This window comes from Otolemur garnettii, unplaced genomic scaffold, assembly GCF_000181295.1.
Source record: "Otolemur garnettii isolate 467f Iridium unplaced genomic scaffold, OtoGar3 scaffold00021, whole genome shotgun sequence".
In the NCBI taxonomy this organism is placed as follows: Eukaryota; Metazoa; Chordata; class Mammalia; order Primates; family Galagidae; genus Otolemur; species Otolemur garnettii.
Window position 1 is genome coordinate 22,574,829 of NW_003852416.1, and position 17,366 is coordinate 22,592,194.

At 51.7% G+C, this 17,366-nt stretch overlaps 1 protein-coding gene across 2 annotated transcripts in view; it reads left to right on the forward strand.

Annotated features, from left to right (window-relative positions):
- The window catches only part of CRTAC1 (cartilage acidic protein 1), a 217,775-nt gene that overhangs the window by 150,892 nt on the left and 49,517 nt on the right, over positions 1–17,366 (forward strand). For both annotated transcript variants that reach the window (XM_023511671.1, XM_003787285.1), the window contains exons 3-4: positions 4,119–4,315; positions 16,816–16,952. In XM_023511671.1, coding sequence (XP_023367439.1) covers positions 4,119–4,315; positions 16,816–16,952 — 334 coding nt within the window. The remainder of the gene's footprint in view (positions 1–4,118; positions 4,316–16,815; positions 16,953–17,366) is intronic.

Below are 17,366 nucleotides of genomic sequence, written 5' to 3' on the forward strand. Positions count from 1 at the left end.
TTTACAGTTGCCACTGAGCCATTTCCTCCTGCATGGTGGCCCATCCTTTGATAGTTGGAAGCCATAAATGCTTTCCAGGAAGGTGGGTCCTTGTCCTGTGTCCCTGCTTTGTTTTACTGAGCTTTGAAGCCTCCTGAGTTTCTGTAAGTGTCCCCAAATCTTTGGCAGATATCTGAAAGAGGAAATGTGTCATCTCAGGAAGCTCACGTCCAGCTTTCAGGCTGGACATCTTGGGCACTGACACCACAGAGTGATGTGGGCAAGTCATCTAACATCTACACCTCAATCTCCACATCTGTAAAATGGGGATGTTAATAAAACCTGTGTGCTGGGATTGTCATGAAAATGAAAAGAAATAGTGGGTATGAGGCACTTAGAATAGTGCTTAGCACATGGTGACTGCTCTCCTGATGTTACCCATGGATATTTTTATTCATTCATTCATTCATTCATTCAACTCACTCACTCACTCTTGCATCGAGCAGACATTTGTTGAGCACATCCTCTGTGCCAAGCATTGCTCCAGGCATGACAAATGCAGAGATGCAGCTACTGTTCCTGGGCTCAAGGAGCATATGTTTTAATGAGGGAAGTGATGTTGGAACGCAGACAGCTCTGCCCTCACAGGAATAAACATGGTGCAAAAACGCTGTGGGTATCCAGAGAAGAGAAGGTCACATCCAGCTGGGGCAGCCAGGCAGGTTTTGTGGGAGGATGGAGGGAGGTGGGGAGAACATTCTCCATGGAAGGGGTGGCTGCAGCTGAGCAAAGCCACAGGAGCCGAAAGGACAGAACATATTCAGCAGAAGGGGAGGAAGCGAGCGGAGCCAGAGCATCAGCTCCTGGAGGGGAGGGGAGGGAATACGGCTGTTTCTCCCAGGGAAGAAGATTGTGAGAGGCTCCGGGTGTCAGCCCAGACACAGCTAAAGGTGGACTGGGTGGGGGTGGGAGTGACAACTCCATGCACTGCCCCCTGATCTGGCACCAGAGCTTGGAGACCCCAAACTAGGAGCTGTTGGTCTGGCTTTGTGTCTGTAGTCCCTAGGGGTTGGTGGGGGTGGGGAGGGCAGGAGTGACAGCCTAAGTGTCAGGATTCATCCCAGGCCACCATGTAGACGTGGGGACACCTCTACAGCATGTGCTCACTCTGTAAGAGACTGAAGAATCTGACCCAGCCAAGGAGTCTCACCCTGTGATCCCCTTAGGGGATGCCCTGAAGCTAGCATGGCAAGCTCTTCAAAGAAGAGATGCGCCTGGGCTGTCTGCTTCCCCAGGGTCACAGCTGAGAGTGCCAGAGCCTTATGTATAGCCCATCCACCCCAGGGCAAAGGGCCTGGGCTCCAACGGTGGGAGACCATGGTCCCTCCCCCCTCACTGAGAGCTGGCTTCAGGGGACCATGAGGACATTCCAAGAGACCCAAGGGTCAGCGGGTGCAAAGGAGGGGTGTCAATGCTGAGCTTTGTGCAGTGGCTCCTCAGCCCTAGCCTGGGGGAGGGGATACCTGCTGTGCTCATCCCAGAGGGTCACAGTCAGACTCACGGGCCCACAGAGCTTCTAGTCCAAGGGCTTTTAATCTTTGTTCTTGAATCCCTTGCTCAAATAACACTCTGTGGAATGTGACGCGTGAAACAAAACTAAAGGCAGCAACACAGAAGTTCTGCCTGACACCGAGAGCCGGGGGGCTGGGGGTGCGGGGGGGCTGTGGCAGCAAGCAGCACACCCCTGGCTGCCTCTGTCCACACACTTTGTGACCCTCTGATTTAGTCCAACTTTCTCATTTCACAGAAGAGGAACCCAGAGCCTAGAGAAGGGAACTGACCAGGCCAGGGCCACCAACCTCATCTCTGGCAGTGCTAGGACCTTTAAGAAGCAAACAAGATCAGGGCTGAGAAAGTGATTGTATAAACTGTAAAGTACTGGAGGAATGTAAGGTTATCATTATCTCCACCACCACTTCTACATGAAGTTCTTGTGTATTTCTCAGGGTCGCTAAGTTGGGGGGAACTGCCAGAAAAAAAATACATACAGGACCAAGAGTGTTGGTATCATAGACAGTGTGGGAAGAATAAAGGATTTGGACTCTGACAACAGAGACGCCCAGTGCTGCCACTTAAGAGCTGTGTAACTTTGGCCCTCTCTTTATTTCCTTTTCTGGAAAAATGCCTTCCCTATCTTTGTTCTGGGATTATGTGGGGCGCAAGTGAAAGCACTCTTAACAAGACCAGGTATTCCACAAAGAAATTCATGTCATGAGGGGCAACAGAAGACCCCGACACTTACAGGATGGTGTTTAGCCTGCACAAGGCACTTCCTGCCCCTGAGGGCTGGAGCCAGCTGCTGACAGTGCTGGAACCCAAGTGTTCTGTCTCCCCTGTCTAGACACATCTCCATAGGTCATGCCGTGCCCTCAATGCATAGCCCTCAGACACTTTTTGTCAAAGTGTCTAAGGCACAGCCTTCCATCACCAGGCGCTGACTCAGGCCCCAGTGAGCTCTGTCTCTCCTTTCACACCCTGAGGGTGCCAGAAGGCACCCAGCCAGCTGCTCAGCATCCCCCAAACCTCATGGGCTTCTGTGTCCTGGGGACAAAGGAAAGGGCAAGTTGGATGTGTTTCAGGAAAAAAAGAAGTGATTTCTCTCAAAGACCTTGGAGAGTTCTTTCTGCCCTCCCTAGGTGTTCTCAGCTGGGAACTGTCCAGAGGCAGAGCCTGAATTTCACTGAGGACATGCATACTCAGACTGGAACATAGGCAAGGGGTCTGGCGCTCTGTGAATGGGAGTTGGCCAAGTTCCTTTGGAGAGTCTGGCAAGCCGGTGTGACTGAACCACCTGGGGGGGAGTGACCTTGGGCACACTCCTGTCCTACAGGGCCCTTGTTTTCTCAAGATGGAAAGGCAACAGACTGAAGCCAACTGTGGGATATCTAAGCTTTTATGACGCAGGCGTGAGCTCTGAGGTTTCATTCATTCAATCATTCAGCAAATACTTATTGAGCACCTATTGTCTGCCAGGCACTGTTCTAGAGGGGAAAAGGGACAAAACATTTTGCCCTCATGGAGCTGATATTCTCAGGGGATCAGAAGGAGAAGAGATAAACACGAAGACAGAGGACTGCCAGCTGGGGTCAAAGCTGTGGGAAAGAGAGCAGTGGTGAAAGGCAAAAAGTACAGGGGGGCATGCTGGTTGCACATTTGGAGAGTGTGAACAGGCAAGGCCTCACTGAGGGGGGACCATCAAGCAAGGGCCTGAAGGGGGTGAAGCAGAAGCCATCCCGGGGGGTATCTGGAAGGACAGCATCCTGGGCAAAGGGAACAGCAAGTGCAAAGCCCCTGAGGCAGGAACGTATCTGGGGGTTCGGTGCAGCAAGGAGGTGGTGTGGCCACAGTAGATAACAGGAGAGCAGAGGAGTGATGGGCTCTGTAATCTTTTGTCTTGACCTCCTTAGAGAAATAGATCTAGCACGTCCATCTAATAACTTTAGATGTGCTCATATTTTGCCATTTGAGATGCTAATGCTGGTACTTTCCAGCAGGAAAAAGTTGTTCCAAACCTTAACAAAAAAGCCTTCCACTCCTCCAGGGTTCATTCCCAGAAGGGTTCTTGAGATCACTGGAAGGGCCTGTGTTCAAGTCTCGGCACCTATTGCTTACTAGCTGTGTTATCTTGGGAAGGCCACTCAACCTCTCTGAGCTTAGGTTTCCATGATGAACCTCATTAGTTGTTGTTAGATTTAAATCCATGAGATCATGAGTGTGAAGTGCCTTTTACATTGAAATGGGCAAGACAACTGTCAGGGAGGTTTTTGTTTCCCTCAGTGAAGCCTGTGGTAAGGGGCTGTCACAAGTTGCCCACTCCCCTCCACCTCCCTGCTCCCTAAATCAACTCCACGTGGGCCCAGCTGGTTCTCACTTTGCCTGCCTTGTATCCAATTCAGGGACTCAGGGATCCCCCAGTTAAGGCTGGGAAGGGTCCACCAGGAACATTCTGGTTCTGAATCACCCCCCACCCACCCACCGCCGGGGTGTCCAGGCAGACTCTGAGCCCAGTGCTCTGGCCAGGTGGGACAGGGTGAACCTAGCCGCTCCTCTCCAATATCCCGTCCTGGCTTCTCCTCCAGGTACAATGGCCCCAACCTGGTTCTGAAGTACGACCGGGCCCAGAAGCGGCTGGTGAACATCGCAGTGGACGAGCGCAGCTCACCCTACTATGCACTGCGGGACCGACAGGGGAATGCCATTGGGGTCACAGCCTGTGACATCGATGGGGATGGCCGTGAGGAGATCTACTTCCTCAACACCAACAATGCCTTTTCAGGTAGGGACTGGGCCTCGGGCCTCTTCTTGCTTGTCCCTTTCTCCCTCCCAGCACCAACCAGGGAATCCCAGTCCCCAGCCATAGTCCTTGCTGCTTTTAGGGCCTCCTGGGCCCCAGAACAACCCCCCACCTTGCCCATGAACTTGTGTCTCAGATCTCTAGGGCCTGGGTCTGGAGATGGGTGGGGTGGACAGAGGAAGCCAGTGCTCTCCCAGGCCAAGCCCCCAGCCCTTGTGACTCCCTCGCCTCCACCCCTGGCTCCCTCACTGGTGCTGACGCCCATCACTCTCACCCAGCTATGCCATGAGCACAACCATCCTGGGAACCACTATGGGAACCACAATGCTGGCTCAAAAGGGACTTTCTAAAATGCTTCGAAATCCTTCAAGAGCCCCCACCACTTTTAGCTGAGCTCATTTATTTATTCCATAAAATTCTTGCCAAGCACCTACTCTATGCCTGTCTAGAGGTGCTGGGGATAGAACTTTGAGTTCATGAAGTCTTTTCTGGCCCAGAGTTTCTCACACCAAGTGTGCACCTGAGTCCCGCAGGCATCTTGTGTAAATGCAGGGCTGACTCGGCTGTATTTCTGCCCTATTCCCAGGCTACGATGAGGCTTCTGGGTCAGGGACCACACTCTGAGTAGCAATTCCTACACACTAAGGAATAGAGAAGGGAACCTGCTGCCCAGAAGGCTAAATAATAGTAACAGCAGTGATGTCACTAACACAGAAGTAGAAACTACTGTGGCCAGGCCCTGGTCTAAGTAGTTACGCTATCATCTCACTTAGGTCTTACACACCTTAGGTAGGTAGGAACTTTATGGTTGAGGAAACCAAAGCCCAAAGAGGCTACCTGGCCTGCCCAAGGCCACACAGCTTGTAAGTCCCAGAAGTCAAACCCGGGGGTCCAACTCCAGTTTTAGTAAATGAGCTGCTAAAACGAGCACCTGGGGTCTGACTCCAGATCATCCTGTGACCAACACACCCCATGGCCCCATGGCCTTCCTGTCACCTGTGTCCTGGGGACCCAGCAGGGAGTGCACTCACAGGGGTTGCTCAGTGTCTCATGAGTTGGGCGACTGTGTTCCTGAGCTGCCCTCAATGCTCACATTTTCTCAGGCTCAGATGTCAGGATCTCTGTCCACTGGAATGAAGCCCACTTCTGCGAGGCAGTGGACAGCCCTGTGTCCCTGTGGAGCCAGGTTGGGCGAGCACTGGACTCTCCAGATGGCAGCAGCACCTTGGGTTGGCCCTGAATGAGACCCTGTGCTTCAGACCTGAGCAGTCACTCAGGTGACTCCCAACCTCCTGGAGCCAGTGACAGTCTGACTATGGGGACCACCAACACACACACTGGCTCCCCCTGGGCCACAGTGTCGCCCTTACTAGTGTCAGACCCAAGCCAGGACCCAGCCCCTAGACTGCCTTGATGTTGAGCCTTGCCAACTGCATGAATGGGAGGGGATGAGGTTGGGGCCCATGCCAGGGGCAGGGGCGGGGATGCTGGCTGGCAGGCAGCCAGCCTTGTGCAGCCAAGAAACAATGAGCCACAGCCCCAAGTGGTGTTTTATGGGTTTTCATCTCATCTTGCCACCAAGTGAGGCCTGAGAGATAGTAATTATCCCTACACAAATATCAGGGCATGATTACCCAGCTGGATTTACTGCCCTCTCTCCAACCAAGCCAAGATTGGATTAGGACACAATTAATTGATAGGCTGATAAACTCTTTAATGTGGGACAAGGTCAGGAAGGGAGCAGTGTCAAGGGACGCCTGTGGAAAGGATGAGTCCCAAGGAAGACTCTGGAGAGCTAGGAAGTGGGAATGAGAGCCATGAAGGGACATTCAGTATGGGCTCAGCAGGCAGGATGCCAGAGGATGGGGCAGACTTACCCATATTGCACCAGGACAGGGCCCCAGCAAAAAGCCCCACCACAAGTATGAGCACTGCCCTTCCCACACGCTCTGAGTGCTCCATTATGGGTCCTGAGCAATGGTTCCCCACCCAAGCTGCACATTAGAGCCACATGGGGAGCTTCCAACAACCCCAGCTAAGCCACACCCAGTTAACCCCCTGAGAACTGCTGGGAGACCCAGTCACCAGAGTGCAAAGTCATGCAGCTGGGGTTAAAGGCCACTGCCTTGGCCTCGCATTCATTCCCTGTTCAGCCCAACAATAACCCATTGTGTGGTCCCTTTGGCCCCTGCTAGACATTGAATATCCCAAGAGCTAAATTAAGATTTTGTAAGTAAATCCCAGAAAGAACAGGTGCACATGAGCCATTAGGCTTGAGAAGCTTTGTGGAGAGAGATGACAAGGCAGAAGGGAGGCCCCAGGAAGGCCCTGGACTTCCTGATGTTGAAGGCACATTTGGAGAGGCTGGAGCTGGCCCAGGGCGAGGGTAAGGATGACAGTGGCTGGCAGCCCCAGCCCCAGGCCCACACTTCCTGCCACCTTTCTGTGGGCTTGAGGGATGTCTGTGGGCTTGAGTTAATTTTTCAGTTGAGTGGTTCCATTGACTCATTGACAGTGAGCTGGGTGTAGAGCCAGGACATTTGTGTCGCATCAGCACTTCCTCAGGTCCCAGGCACGGTGCTCAGCCACTGACACCTTGCCCACTTGGGGAATCTGAGAGCCTCTCCCATAGCCCCCAGCCAGCCCTGGATCGGCCATGGCTTTTGGCTGTGGGCTTCTTCAGCCTGAGCCAGGTTGTTGGAAGATCTACTAAAGGACAGTCCCTCGCTCCTGCCTCAGCCAGCCTTAGGGAATTTGGCATTAGAGTCCCTAGAAGGGAGCTGAGAACACACTCCTGGTATTATCCTGTGGGGGTCAGTTTGTACAAACCCAGGATCCGCCCCTTACTCCATGACCTTGGGTGAGGTACCCAGTCTCTACTCCCTCATCTGTAGGACAGGAAAAATACTGACTTTGTAAGCTCTAGTCCCTGCCGTGGCCCAGGAGACTGTATCCAAAGTCTTTGCCATTGCTCCTGGTGTGACCAGCTTGCCTTCTGACCGCCTCCCCTCACTTCCTCCCGCTCACTCCATTCCCATCTGATGCCTTCATACCTGCTGTCTCCTTTCCCTGAAATGCCTTTCCCACTGATGCCTCAAGGCTCAATTCTCTTCATTCAGGCCCCTCCTCAGAGGAGATCTTCCCTGAGCACCTTATCTAAAATCACACGCCCCCCATTATGCCCTGGGCTTTTAACTGGCTTTATTTTCCATCATAGCACTTATCACTAATCTGAAAATGTGCTATTTGATGTCCCTCTCTCCTACTAGACCCCTAACTCCGTGGACTTCGGTACACTGCTCCAGACCCAAAGAACTACCTGTCCCTTAGCAAGCATTAAATACATATTTTTGAATAAACAATTGAGATAATGAATGAAAAGCACCATGATGGTGCCTCGGACTATACCTTCCAAATAACAGGCACTGTAACTCTGTGGCTCTGAACAAAGTCCAAGCCTCTAAGAGTCCCGAACTTCCTCCTGGCCCCTGGGAGAGAAGCCCAAGGAGCAGAAAGAAAAAAGGATCATGCATAAGGAAGACACCACCCACAGGAGGGCTCCCCGTGAGTGTGGGTCAAAGATTAGGAACTGGCATGTAGGTAAGAGAAGCTTCATCACCATCCCAAGGAGGCCTAGTTCAGGAAACCAGTTTATGCCTTAACTGACCTGGAAAAATCCAAGCCCGAGTCCTTCAGCCAACACCACTCAGGGAAAGCCAGGTGAGAGAGTGTACAGGGCAGAGGGGACCCAGGACCCCCTGCAGCTCCTGGTCAGAGCCCATCCCCCTGGGCTCTGGTCCACCCCAGCACTCCATGGGGCAGCCCTCGCTCTCCTGCCCACGTGGCCTGGCCTGGGTAATGGGCGCATGGATAGCAGATAGGTCTCGTGAAATGTGATCTCCACCGCTACCTTTATTTTTACTCAGTGCAACAAGGAGTCATTGAAGACCCATTATGCGCAGGGCCCTGTGAAAAGAATACATGTACCTCCCTCCTTTCTACACAAACAGTGGCATGTCCTGCTCACATCCACTCCTTCCTTGTACATTCACCAATATGCAGTAGAACCTGCACAGTTGACGCCCTCCCTACATCGGCCCCCTCTCTGCATTCATCACCTCCTTAAGCTGACCTAATTTTCATACACCAGACGCATAGCACATGTACATATCGGTACAGTGGGCCTAGTTCCTTATGTTAACCACCTCCGAATGTTGACCAGTTTGTTATAGTCCCTTGAGTGGTCAACTTAAAGAGGTTCTACAATATTTTGGATATTATTCCATAGCAATACACAGAGAGTTTTTTTTTTTTTTTAAACAGAGCCTCACTCAGTTGCCCTGGGGTTGAGTGTTGTGGTGTTATAACTCACAGCAACCTCAAACCCTTGGGCTCAAGCAATCCCCTTGCCTCAGCCTCTTGAGTAGCTGAGGTACCTGACACAATGCCTGGCTAATTTTTCTATTTTTAGTAGCGATGGGGTCTCATTCTTACTGAGGCTGGTCTCGTACTCCTGAGCTCAAGCAATCCACCCACCTCAGCCTCCCAGAATGCTAGGATTACAGGTGGGAGCCACAGTGCCCGGCCTCTCACAGAGAGCTTTCTCATTCTTTTCACAGCTGTGTAATATTCCACTGTATAGATTGGCCATTAATTCAATCAATCCTGTATTGATGAAGGATTCCTTGCAATCCTTTGTCCTTACAAAGAGTGCCATCAAATGACTAAGCTTGTACAACATGCCATTTTCCACAATTTCAGGTGTATTTGTAAGATAAGTTTGCAGAAATGGAATTACTGAGTCACAGGACTAACACATGTGTAGCTCAGATAGGCATTGCCAACTGCCCCTCTCAGGAACACTGCTCATTACATCCCTGTCACCTCCATATGCAAACAAGCACTGTCCAACACTCACCAGCACAACATTTCATCAATTTTTTTTTTAGTATTTGCCAATCTAATAGGATAGCATTGATATCTAGATATGGTTTTAATTTTCATTTTTCTTAAAATGAGCATAGCTGAGAATATTTTTATATATTTGAATTTCTCGTCTGCTCATAGCCTTTGCCCATTTTTTTCTATTGATTATTGGTCTTTTTCCTATTGATTTGTAACACCTCTTTATAAATTAGGGAAATTAGCCCTTTGTAATACAAGTTGCAAACAGTTTTCCCCTGTTTGTCATTTTTCTTATGTCTTTGCTCATGGAGGGTTTTGGAATGTGGAAAATTTTCATTTTTATGGACTTGGATTTATCACTCTTTTCTTTTATGACTTCTGGGCTCTGTGTCATACTTAGAGAGGCCTTCAGCAGGGCTTCTGTAACCTCTTGGAGAGGAGAGGCGGCATCAGTGACTGTGCTAGAGGGAAGAGGGGGATTTGGGTGGTGACACTCCCCACCTCTTCTGCCTTCACGGCAGATGAGCTATGTGCTCTCGAGAGACGCACTCCTTGTGCGGCAGCTCCTTCACCAGGCCCAGTTCCAGCTGCACCCAGGCACTCTGAACCGCTCAAAGTGCAACGCACCAATCAGCAACGCTGGGGTCAGTCAGCCAGAAGCTCCTAAAAATGCAGCTTGTCAGGGCCCCCAGACCTCCAGGAGCCCAGGGAAGTCTGAAATGCATTGCCCTGAGCCCTCTTTTCCTAGGCTCCTCTAGGTCCTAAAAAGGATTCTAGGATCTCCCTATCCCCAACCAGTTTCCACCTGGATGCAATGTTCTGACTTGCAGCTCTCCCAGCACCACCCCACTTGGGGACCTGCTCAGGCTCCTCATCACAGGTGGCCCAGTGAGCAGCAGGGAAGGAGCAAGGCTGCCACCACAGCACAGTAGAGTTGGGGCCCAGAGGCCACGTTCATGGTCCTAACCATGAACAAGGCTCTTTGAGAGCCAGGGCTGCCCCCAACAAGCAGCCCCAGCTCTTTAATACCATATGAAGGGGCTTTGCAGCAGACAGACCATTTAAAGCACAGTGTTGCTGCTCACAGCGCTGTGCAACCTTAGGCAAATGATCGAATATGCTGAGCCCTGATTTTGCTCTGTAGAAGTGAAGACTCCATCCTCCTGGCTGAACCACGGATAGGACTAAAGGCGCCAATGTGGGTAAAGCTCCTGGTAGAAGCTAAAGGGGTCTTCCTCTTTATCCTGGCATGGAGGGCTGGGGCCAGCAATTATATCTCACCCAGGGAGCCTGGGCTCCTCTGTTAAAGTGTCCTGTGTGTGAACGACATCACTGCCCTGCTGGTTTCCATTGGCTGAGCCTTAAAAGCCTTTTATACCTAACATCACCATTGCCTCCTGGGATGTGGATCCTTGAGGGAATGCCCTGTCACTCCCTGGATGATGCTGGTGATGATGGTATTGTTATTATTTACTGAATTTATCATGTTCCAGACATTGTTCTAAGTGCTTCACATACATTATCTAATTTAGGCCTCACAAGAACCAGGTACATAGGTGCCCATTTTACACATAAGAAAAAGCCAAATTCATGACTTAAGGTCAGCCTAGAGGAAGGGCCATTGCCTACCAGCCTACTATTTACCTAATGAATGAAGTTGGAGGCTGAGGCTGCTGCCCTGCCTCATATACCTGCCAACCCTTCTCCGTGCCACCACTATCAGACCATGAGCCAGGCTAGCCCCTGGGGTGGGGCACTGCCACCCAGTGGTCCTTAGATAGAGCCTTTTATGGTCTAATCTTACCTCCCATGGTTCCAGGGCACGCTCCAGTTCTAATTTTCTGTTTGTCTAATAATTCCTCTGCCCCTTCTTCTTCCTCCTACATCCCAAAAGTAACTATTCCCTGGGACTCAGTCTGTGGCCTAGTCCTTCCCCCTCTCCCTGGCTCCAGCCCCACTGCTGCCATCCCTACTGGCAGTGACCTCTTGACTACCTTGTGACCACTTCAAACCCAAAACTCTCTGAAGCCAAGCTCTTGCTTCTCACGCCAGCTGGCCCAGCATCCCTGCCTGGGTCACCATCCTCACACTTGGACAGCTCCCCTGCTCTGCAGCCACATATAGCCAGTCCCTCCCACCCTCCTATGGTGGCCCCTGCACCCAGAACTTCCTCCCCACCCCCATTTTCAACACCCCCATCAAGCCCGAGTTTTTGCAAAGGTGGCTGCTCGCTGCATTTTCTCCCTTGCTGGCTCACTCCACGTCCAACTCAGTCTTCTAGAAACACTGACTTCCCCTGACTTTCCCCCAGTCAGAAGCCACCAATGAATGCCCCCGTTGCCCTCAGTTCTGGGGTTGCTGGGTTCTCCCCCACCCCCACCATGTTTCTCCTCCTCTCTAGGCCAGCTTCGTGTCCCCTCTGTGCCTTTTTCTTGCCACCTTGCCTGCTAGAGCACCACTCCCTGCCTGTCCAAGCTGTCAATCGGAGTGCTGACACAGCCTTCCCAGCCCTGGCTTTGACTGTCTCTCCACCCCTTACCAGTCCGTGCCTTGGGTAATTGACTTAACCTCTACTCCTTAATTTCTCCATCTCTAAAATGGGGCTACACCACCTCTTAGGGTCTTCAAGGCTTAGACAAGAGGATGGCTGCTAAAACAAGAAAGTGCTGCAGGTAGAGCCTGCGCATACTGAGTGCTCCATGCATACAAGAGTGGTTGCTGTTATTACTCTGATCCTTCAAGCCCAGGTCAGGTGCCTCCTTCCTCAGGAAGGCCTCCCTGATCCCAATGACCTCTTCCATCCTGACTTCATGGCATCTCCCAGATGTACTGTCCAGTCCTGCCCTGCTGAGCTCTGCTAGCTATGGGGTCTGAGGCGTGGCCTCAGGCACTTTTCTTGTGAAGGAGACATGAGACAGTGCCCAGTGGGTGTGATGAGGGCGGGGGAGCAAGCACACAAGTAGCACCTGGCACAGAATCCCTTAGAGGTGGTCAGTGTCCTTTGCCTGCCATTGTGATGTGAATGGACCATTAGCACCCTTACATAAGGACCAAGACCCAAGTTCCTGTGGCCCCCTCTTCCCCCAGTGCATGGCATGGTGCCTCCTCCCCCGCCCCCGCAGGCACAGTGGGTGCCTTCCCTCAGCCACCTGGCAGCAACTGGACTCTGAAACCTCCAAGTCTCCTTTAATGCCAAGATGCCAGAATCAGGGTGGGAATGGGAATTCCCAGATTGCCTCTCATAGGGGCTGTGACCTCCAGAGCCTCCTGCCCCACCTGAAGCCCCTGTTTCTCCCAGGCCTCCCCCGCCTTGGCATCTCCCCCAGGGACTCAAGAAGGTCCCTCTCTTCTGCCCCTACAGCCTCTCCTCTTTCAGAGCAGGTGCCCCCCAACTCGATGGGGGACCCCAGCCCAGAATACAGCTACAAGAAGCCAGAAGGCAGGATTACACGCCGACATGGGCCAGGGGCCAGTGCTGGGTGTTTATTGCCTGTGCCATCGACCTGCACAGCTCGCTGTTTATCTGTCTTCCTGACACACCTAATTACCCAGGTTGCAGCTGCCAGAGCGTTTGCTCTTCCTAAATCACGGGCTCCCATTGCTTCTGTCGCCCAGGCCTCCGGGCCTCTGCCTGCAGAAGGGCTGCCATTGATTTTGCCGTTCCCATTTATGATCTACAAGGCTCTGCATCGCTGTTGCACATTTTACCTTAATTAGTTTATTCTTCTGGGCGTCCCTGGTGAGCTTGGAAGCCAGGAAGTTGAAGGGGGGGTGTACCAACAGCACAAGGCACCCTAACCCCTCTGGCCAAAAAAACAGAACCTAACCAGACATCAGCTCCCTACGGAAGCAACTTGCTAAGGCCAGTGCTGGTTCCACAGGGTGCTAACAGGTGGTTTGCAAAAACAGGATCCTTGGAATGTTGGGAAAGACTGGGTTAGATAAAATTAAGCAGGTAATTTATTATAGGACTTTTCAAAGTTTTAATAGGGCAATGTCTTTGTGAATCTCCACAAGGCAGGTGAGCATACAGTCTTTCTCAAACTCAGATGATCATGGACTCCTTTCTATAGGCAGCTTACAGAGACCAGGGTCCCGAAAAGTACACTTTGAGTAAGGCTGCCTGGGGTGGACAGAGGGAGTTGGAGGTGATGAGGCAAACAAAGCAGGTCACCTTCTTTTGGCTAGGGCAGGAGCTCAGCAGCTTGAGAAATTCCTCCTTGCTGACTCTAGAAGTACCTTTCAGAGCTCTGCAGAACCCTGGATGCCACCACCACTCTCTCATCCTGGCCCCAGCTTTGGAGGATTGGAGCCAGGGTATTTCAGGAAAGGACTAGGCTGGCTGCAGGTTCAGAGCCAAGGGAGCCCTGGTTGCACAGATGGGCAAGGGTTGCTTATTGTGGGTAAGACTGGAGACCCAGAAACCTTCAGAGGCCAGTCTCAGAGGCCCCCCACCAGGTGTCTGGAAGCAATGACAAGGCTGCCACTGCCTCCAGGACAGCCATAAAGACAGCAGCTGAAGTCCAGATCCCTTCTCCACAGACCTGAAATCCAGAACACTCTGATTTTGCTTTTTTCAAGTTTTAGAGAACTCATTTGATAGCAAAACCTGTCCTAAGCTGATATGAGCTATATATAGGCTTTATTTATCCCATTTGGTGTGAATATTCATGTTTCACTGCAGAAATATTAATGTGTTTAATTACAGGGTGCTGCCCCAGTCCCTGCTGGGGGTGTTATGTAATAAACGGAGTGTGTACTGTGTTACCTTTTATGTAGGGAAAAAACTCAACTTTCTAAACACATTTGGCCCCCAGGGATTGTGACAAGGGGCTGGAGCCTGGGGTCTTGGAAAGTTGTCACCAACTCTCAATGTACATTTTCTTGTGTAATTCCCACACGACACTGAGAGAGAGGCACTGCTACTATACACAACCTTTAGAGGGAAACCAAGACCAGGAGAGGACTGGGGACTCACCTCAGACCTCACCGCTGATAAGATGAGACTCAGGCCAGCTGGGCCCAGTCCCTGTGCTGTCCAGGGAAGCAGCCTCTCAGCACCCCCATGCATCTGCCCAAGCACAGCAGCTCTGCAGATCCCAGAGGCGGCCTGAGCTCAGCTGCCACCCAAACACCCGCAGGCCTCCTGGGTCTGCCTGCCCAGGTCCCTCCCTGTGAAGGGCCTTTTCCTCCAATCCCTGGTGCCCTGTGAGCATCCCTAAGGCCAACTCCAGAGCCTATGGTTGACCCTCCTGCCCCTTGGGTCCCATGTCTCAGGGGGCCCAGCTGGAGGCCTGAGACCAAACCCTCTGTCCTCTCCTGGGCTGGGCCACCTGAGGAGCCATTGCTGTGCTCTCTCCTACACACATCCAAAGTACTCACATAGCCACTCACGCGTCTTCACACACTCTCTTTCTCGCACATTCAGTCTCACACATTCACTCTCATCCTCACGCATAGCTTCTCTCACTCATTCTCACACTCATTCCCACTCTCTTACACTCTCATTCTCACACTCGGCCATTCTCTCTTACACTTTCACACACTCTCCCACACCCCTGCTCATTCTCTGACACATGCTCCTGAACGTTCTTATTCTCATGCACTCTCACCACACACCCTCACACTCATTCTCATGGTCACACTCTCACACACCTTACACACTCATTCTCATGGTCACATTCTCCTCACACAAATTCTTATACACTCATTCTCTGGGCCACACTTTCCTCACACACAGTCTTACACACTCATTCTCACAGTCACACTCCTCACACAAATTCTTACACACTCACTCTCACAGTCACACACATTCTCACACACTCATTCTCATGGTTACACACATTTACACTCAGTCTTGTGCTCACACTCACACTACTTGCTTGAACATCATATTCACTGTCATTCACACTCAGAGTTACATTCACAGAATATTACTAAACCCCTGAAGTGAAGACCTGATGTCTCCAAAGGAGACAAGTAGCTCATCAAGTAGCTCAGCAAGTAGCTCATCAATACGGAGAAACTCATTCTGTCCAATCATAGCTGCCACTGGAGAGGGCACCCCTTTAGTGTACACCATCTATTCCTCTCATAAACTTGAATGTAGTTACCATTGTCATTCCCATATGTGAATAAGAAAGCTGAGGCTCAGAGATGCTAAGCAACTTGCCTAAAGTCTAGAACTGCAAGCAGAGCCCAAGCAGCACTGAGATCCGGACTCTGGTCTGACCCCTGGAAACCCCGGGTTCCTCCCCTGGGCTGTTCTGTCACCCCGCAGTCAGTGCCCACTGTCTCATCCCTGGGACAGCCAGATAGTCGAGTTCAGGGTTCTGTCCCCTAGTCCCCCTCCCTGATCCTTCAGCTGCTCCTCTCCCTGTGTTTCCCATGCTGGGTCCTGAGGAGGAACGTGACCCCTCCTAAACTACAAATACTCTAGGTCTCACTTGAACAGGAAACAAACTAAGGGTGACAATGGAGGAAGAGCTCTGCCTCCATGGTCGCTTGGGAAGGCTTGAGGCTCCGGCCACAGGGAGTTCTTCCCACTTCCCCAGAACAAGGTTCTTAGTCATGAAGGCGCTTCAGAAGGCCACAAACCTCCCGAAATTACATATGACACGTTGTGTGGTACAGATCTGTGACTTTGTGAGCTACAGGTATTTAACCTCCATTTAGTTCTCAAAAGGATCAGTAACCAAAAAAAGTGGGAGACCACTCCTTTGCGGCCTCCCCAGTCCTATGACTAGGGTCTCTCGGGGCTGCCAAACTTTTCATCACTCCCCAGGCAGAACCGCCCCTCACCTCCTCAGAGCTTAACTTCCATTCCCCTCCTCAGTGTGGATTAAGACCCACCCACCAACCAGGGCTACTTTCTTTTTTTTTTTTTTGGAGACAGAGTCTCACTCAGTTGCCCTCAAGTAAAGTGTTGTGGCACCATAGCCCACAGCAACCTCAAACTCTTTAGTCTCAAGCGATCCTCTTGCCTCTATCTCCCTGGTAGCTGGGACTAGATATGCCCACCACAATGCCCAGCTGGTTTTTTAGAGACAGGATCTCACTTTTGCTCAGATTGATCTTGAATTCCCAAGCTCAGGCAATTCACTGGCCTCGGTGTCCCAAAGTGCTGGGATTACAGGTGTGAGCCACCATGCCCAGCAGGGCACTTCTTTTGAGACCCAAGTCAAATCCTGCAATCCAGCAGAGAATGCAGGGATGCCTCCAGGAGACATTCTGGGCTGGCTTGGATATTGAAATGTGAGCAGCCCCGGGCCCTCCTGTGTGATGCTATAGGAGCACAAGGTGCGGGGTGTGAAATCCCCCTGCCAAAGATAATTTCCTCCCTAGCTCCTGAGGTCTGGCTGGCCACCTTCCTAAGCCTTGGTCTCTTCTCCCAGCTGCAAACATCTGAGTGTCCCCCAAACAGGGAGAAGTCTCACCTTCTTGAGGTCTCCTGCAGCAGATGGCCCAACTACCTGTGGCCCAACCACCTTGTGGCAAGTGCTACAAGATACACGTAGAGGTCAGAGCCCAGACCCTGGTCTGCCATCCACCAGCCCTCTCTCTCCTCCCATCTTCAGGAGTGGCCACATACACAGACAAGTTGTTCAAGTTCCGCAATAACCGGTGGGAAGACATCCTGAGTGATGAGGTCAACGTGGCCCGTGGTGTGGCCAGCCTCTTTGCCGGACGTTCTGTGGCCTGTGTGGACAGGAAGGTGAGTGCAGGGGCACATGGGGGCCTGGGGAGAAGCAGAGGGCACACAGCAAAGAGAGCCAGGAGAGGAGCCACCAGGTAGACATCCCCTGGCAGAGTGGTGGCTGTCACCAGCGTGGTGCTTCCCAGGGTGTCCTACATGGAGTGGATGCTAAATACTAACAACTTAGACTCGTTACAATAGACCTTTTACATCCTTTCTCCCATGTGGCTCTTCAACAACCAGTGAGGAAGCCGACTGGGGGTTACTGTGACCACCGGACACCTGAAGGGACCAAGGCTCAGCTAGGAGCAGTGACTTGCAGGGAACCCAAAATGGATTAGTGGTGTGGCTAGAACACAAGTCAGAACCTTCCAGCTCTAAATCCTCTGCTCATTCATTTATTCAACTAACATTTACAAAGTGTCTCCTGTG